The sequence below is a fragment of the Aulonocara sp. 'chitande type north' Nkhata Bay genome, linkage group LG5 (assembly GCF_057382095.1).
Source record: "Aulonocara sp. 'chitande type north' Nkhata Bay isolate Kocher_YH1m ecotype deep benthic linkage group LG5, A_spYH_male_GT1.1, whole genome shotgun sequence".
Classification (NCBI taxonomy): domain Eukaryota; kingdom Metazoa; phylum Chordata; class Actinopteri; order Cichliformes; family Cichlidae; genus Aulonocara; species Aulonocara sp. 'chitande type north' Nkhata Bay.
Window position 1 is genome coordinate 4,854,008 of NC_141348.1, and position 5,498 is coordinate 4,859,505.

General features: G+C 38.9%; 1 protein-coding gene across 1 annotated transcript in view; it reads left to right on the forward strand.

Annotated features, from left to right (window-relative positions):
* LOC147329747 (stonustoxin subunit beta-like) overlaps nt 1-5,498 on the forward strand; it is a 10,442-nt gene continuing 4,944 nt past the window's right edge. Inside the window, exon 1 of the mRNA XM_086291049.1 lies at nt 1-89. Coding sequence (XP_086147175.1) covers nt 34-89 — 56 coding nt within the window. The 5' untranslated portion in view covers nt 1-33. The remainder of the gene's footprint in view (nt 90-5,498) is intronic.

Genomic DNA, 5,498 nt, shown 5'->3' on the forward strand with positions numbered 1-5,498 from the left:
GATCTGAGCTACAATCATCCAGGTGACTCAGGAATGAAGCTTCTGTCGGCTGGACTGAAGGATCCAGGCTGGAGACTGGACACTCTCAGGTATGGAGAGAATGTCTGATATAGGAGGAAGAGCTGGAAACATTTCCTGTGTCCTTTACTCACTTCCTGTTTGTTTCCTGCAGATGAGACATGAACAATCACACATGCAGGAATATTTTCAGGGACAGACACACTAGTCTAGCTGGATAGTACATGGATATTTATTTAGGGGGTCTTCAAGGAGTCTGTTTGCAGGAACATTAATGATAACTGATAAGTCATGTTGAGAGTTTCATTAAAAGTAGACTTACAGTTAGGTAATATTTGGACAGAGACAACATTTTGTAACTTTAGATCTAAGTATCAGCCATGTGTGTGTTTCCCATGCTGTATGTCCACAGTCACAGTGACAGTCAGTGACACTGACAGAAGGATGAAACAAGGCTGTGAATCATTTCAGTCTGTGTGTGTGACAAAGAGGCAGACAGGAGCAGCTAACATTTGGAAATGGAAGCTTACTGGAAACACTACATTCACGGCTGAATTCACAATAGATTTGTTCTCAAGTGCACATTTAGCAGCTAATGCTAATACTGTTTTCCCTTTGCTTTCTACAGCAGCTATTGCTAAGTAGGCCACTTTGCTCCGCTAAGGATTTGTGTGACCATGATGGAGACTCTGATAAGCTAATGCTGCTAAGCTAATGCTGTTTATGGGCCCTGTTAGAATCAATATTTCATTCTCATTCTGTTGTTTGAGAACAATATTAACGTTTCACATCATTATAACACAAGAGAAAAGGGTATTGGCATTAGCTACTAGTGCTTATTCACCTCAAATTACCTTTAGCTGCTAATGGCAGCCTACTTAGCATTAACTCCTCACTAATATAATGCTAATTTACATCAAATTAGCATTAACTGCTCATATTGTTATAAGGAAAGAGAAAACGGTATTAGCATTTGCTGCTAATAATTATTCACCCCTAATTAGAATAAGCCGCTAAAAGCAGCCAACTTAGCATTAATTCCTCACTTTGTTGTTACCCAACGGAAAAGAGTATTAGTATTAGCTACTATCATTTTTAATAAGTAAGAGAAAACAGTATTAGCAGTAGCGCATAATGCTAATTCATGTCAACGTAGTATTAGTTAATAATGGCAGCCTACTTAGCATTAACTGCTCACTAATATAATGCTAATTCGCATCAAATTAGCATTAGCTGCTCAAGTTGTTATAAGGAAAAAGAGAAAACGGTATTAGTATTAGCTGCTAATAATTATTCACCCCTAATTAGAGTTAGCCCCTAATGGCAGTCTACTTAGCATTAACTCCTGACATTGTTATAATGCAGGGGAAAAGAGTTACCATTATCGGATAATGCTAATTCTCATCAAATTAGCATTAGTTAATAACGGTAGACTTCATATCATTAGCTGCTGTCATTCTTACAAAGCAAACAGTATGAGCATTAGCTGTTAATCCTTTTTCATCTAAAATTAGAATTAGCCACTAATGGCGTATTGTTAAAAAGTAAGAAAAAACATTGTTAGCATAAGCGGATAATGCTAATTCATCTCAAATTAGTATTAGCTAATAATGGCACCTGCTTAGCATTAGCTGGTCACATTGTTATAAGGCAAGAAAATATGGTATTAGCATTAGCGGCCAATTTCTATTTACCTAAAATTAGCATTAGCGACTAATGGCAATCTACTTAACATTACCTCCTCACTAATACAATGCTAATTCACATCAAATTAGCATTAGCTGCTAACATCAGCCTACTTAGCACTAGTTGCTCACATTATTAAAAGGGAAGGGAAAAGTGTTAGCATTATCGGGTAATGCTAACTCGCATCAAATTAGCATTACCTAATAACCAGCGTTCTTAGCAGTAGCTGCTCACATTATTCACCTAAAATTAGCATTAGCCACTAATGGTAGCCTATAGCAAAAACTTCTTAATGCTAAATGAAGTTAATTAATGCTAAGTAGGTTTAACTGAAATTAAAGTAGTGTTAGCATTAGCTGCTGATATTGTTAAAAGGTAAGATAAAACATTGCTAGCAGCAGCGGATAATGCTAACACACATAATAATTAGCATTACCTAATAATGGCAGCCTTCTTAGCATTACCTGCTCATATTGTTATAATGCAAGGGAAAAGAGTTGGCAAAAACAGTGTTAGCATTAGTGGATAATGCTAATTCACCTAAATTAGCATTAGCTAATAATGGCTACGTACTTAGCATTACCTACTAATATTGATATAAAGCAAGAAAATATGGTATTAGCATTAGCTTCTAATGCTTTCTCATCTAAAATTAGAATTAGCCACTAATGGCATCCTATTTAGCATTAACTCTTCACATCGCAAGGGAAAAATTAGAATTCAATAAAAAAAAAAGTGTTCACATTAGCTACTTGTATTGTTAAAAAGTAAGAAAAAACATTGTTAGCATAAGGGGATAATGCTAATTCACCTCAAATTAGTATTAGCTAATAACGGCAACCTACATAGCATTAGCTGGTCACATTGTTATAAAGCAAGAAAATATGGTATTAGCATTATCTGCCAATTCCTATTCACCTAAAATTAGCATTACCTGCTAATGGCAGTCTACTTAGCATTAACTCCTCACTAATGTGATGCTAATTCACATTAAATTAGCTTTAGCATTAGCTGCTAGCATCAGCCTACCTAGCACTAGCTGCTCACATTGTTAAAAGGGAAGAGAATACGATATTAGCATTAGCTGGTAATATTTATTCACCCCTAATTAGAATTAGCCACTAATGACAGCATACTTAGCGTTAACTCCTCACATCGTTGTAATGCAAATGAGGCTAACTTGCATTAAATTAGACTGCTGTTATTAGCTAATGCTATTTAGCAGTAGCTGCTCACATTGTTATAAAGCAAAGGAAAACGATATGAGCATTAGGGTCTAATGCGTATTTGCCTTAAATTAGACGTAGGTGCTAATGGCAGCCTACTTAGCATTAGCAGCTCAGATGTTGTAATGCTAGGAAAAAGAGTGTTAGCATTAGCCGTTCACATTGTTATAAAGTTAAGGGAAATAGTGTTAGCATTAGCTACTCACATTGTTAAAAAAAGTAAGTGTTAGCATTAGTGCATAATGCTAATTCATGTCAAATTAGCATTAGTTAATAACGGCAGCCTATTTAGCATTAGCAGATAATGTTGACCTTGGCCCACTGGAAAAGTTCAGAACTAAAGATTTAGGAGTGTTTCTCGATAGCTCTTTCTCGTTTGAGAAACAAATGAATTCTGTTATTAAAACCAGCTGTAAGGTTTATATTGTTGATTGTCATTTATGCTTAGAAATATTTACTCATATATGCTTAGAGTTGTATAATCGATTGCATAATGATAGAGGTTTGATCCTGAGTAGTCTGTAAAGACTCTGTGTGCCTTCCAGAGTGCTCTGGCATGCACACACCACTTGGGGCCATGAGAGAGGTCGTACCCTCTCTTACTGATTTATGGTGTAGGACAGGGGTCTCAAACTCAATTTAGCTGGGGGCCGCTGCAGGCAGAGTCTGGGTGAGGCTGGGCCGCATTAGGTTTTCCACAAGAAAGGCATGGTTAAAAAATTCCAATCTTCTCAAATCTCTTTATTTTTATTTTTTAACACAAAATATGAAAAATGAATAAACAAATTAAGAATTAATAAGAAAATCAATCAATCTGTAATACATAAATAAAATAATAATAAGATATTTTTAGTCAGTGAACTTGTGTGTTTCTTTCAGTCTTCTATATCTGCTGTGTTTAGATTGAAATGTCTGTATTAACAGTTCTATAACCTTCTTCTGAACATGAATGGAACACTGTAGAAAATGAACTGTTCTTCTGAACATGGCTTCTCTTGCCTACTCCTTGCTGCTAGAGACCTGGCAGCGTTTCCTCTCGCATAGCCGAGCCAGATTTGGCCTGAAGGAGGAAGCAGTTGCGACCCTCAGTATGTCTTGAAGATGATCATCCGTAAGTCTGGACCTGTACTTGGACTTATTGAAGTTCAAAGTGGAGAAGAGCTTTTGGCACAAGTATGTGCTACCAAAAAGGCACATGGTCCGTTTGAACATTCGGGAAAGCCGAGGGAAACTAGGGCTCAAGTCTCTCAAAAATTGTCCAACCTTGTCTGCTTTTCCACTCACCTCCCTGAACTTTGCTTTGAGTTCAGAGTTGCACTGCAGCTCAATGAGCTCCATTTGAAGCACAGAAGGGGCATCTTGCACATCAAAGGAGAAGGGGTCCACAAAAATGTGAAAGGTGGCTCTGTGTGTCTTGAAGTCAGCAAATCTGTGATCAAATTCCTCCTGTAGCCTCAAAATGACATCAACATACTCGTCAGCACTGAATGGTGTGCCTGCATCCACGAGTGCCTTGCATGCTGGGAAATGGCAAAGGTTTGTCTGAGAGAGCTGAGCTTTCCAGAGCGCCAGTTTTGTGGAGAATGCTCTCACGTTGTCATAGGCAGCACTGACAAGTTGCCCCTGGCCTTGTAACGTCTTGTTCAGTACATTAAGCTCATGTGTCATATCAACAAGAAAAGCTGAGTCCATGAGCCATTTGGGATGAGTTAGCACAGGAACACTAACTCCATCCTTCTCCATGAAGGCTTCACTTCTGCTCTCAACTCAAAAAGTCTCTTTAATACATTTCCCCTGCTGAGCCAACGTACCTCAGTGAAGTCGAGCACATCCCCATATTCTGACTCCATTTCCTCTAAAAAAGCACAGAACCTTCGGTGCTTTAAGCCCCTGGATCTGATTTGGTTGATGCATTTCACAACAATAGACATCACATTGTCAAACTTCAGGCATTTGCTGCAAAGGACCTGCTGATGGATGATGCAGTGCAGAGCAATGGCCTCCTCCACGCCTTCCTCTTCCAGTTTGTTTTGTGCCACCAGTCCATGTTTCCTCCCTGTCATTGATGGCGCTCCATCTGTTGTTATTCCAACAAACCTCTTCCATGGCAAACCAACATTCTCAATGGCATCACACAGCTTGTAAATATCTGCTGAGCGGTGGTCTGGCCATGCATTGGAATTACTGTGAGCAGCTCCTCCATCACTTCAAAACTGTCATCAACACCACGGACATACATTGGGAGCTGGGCAGTGTCGGTGATGTCTGTGGTCTCATCAAGAGCGACTGAGTATACACTGAAACATTTGGCTTTCTCACACAGTTGGTCATAAATGTCACTTGACAGGTCAGAAATGCGATCTGCTGCGGTGTTGGCAGAAAGGCTGATGTTGCTAAACTGACCTTTCTTTCCCGGACAGACTATATTTGCAGCCTGCAATATGCACTTTTAGACAAATGCACCTTCTGTGAATGGCTTCCCTGCTTTAGCAATCATCTCACTAACCACGTGGCTCCGACTGCTGCATTATTCTCTTTGGTTGCTTTCTTGGAGAAATCTTGCTGCCT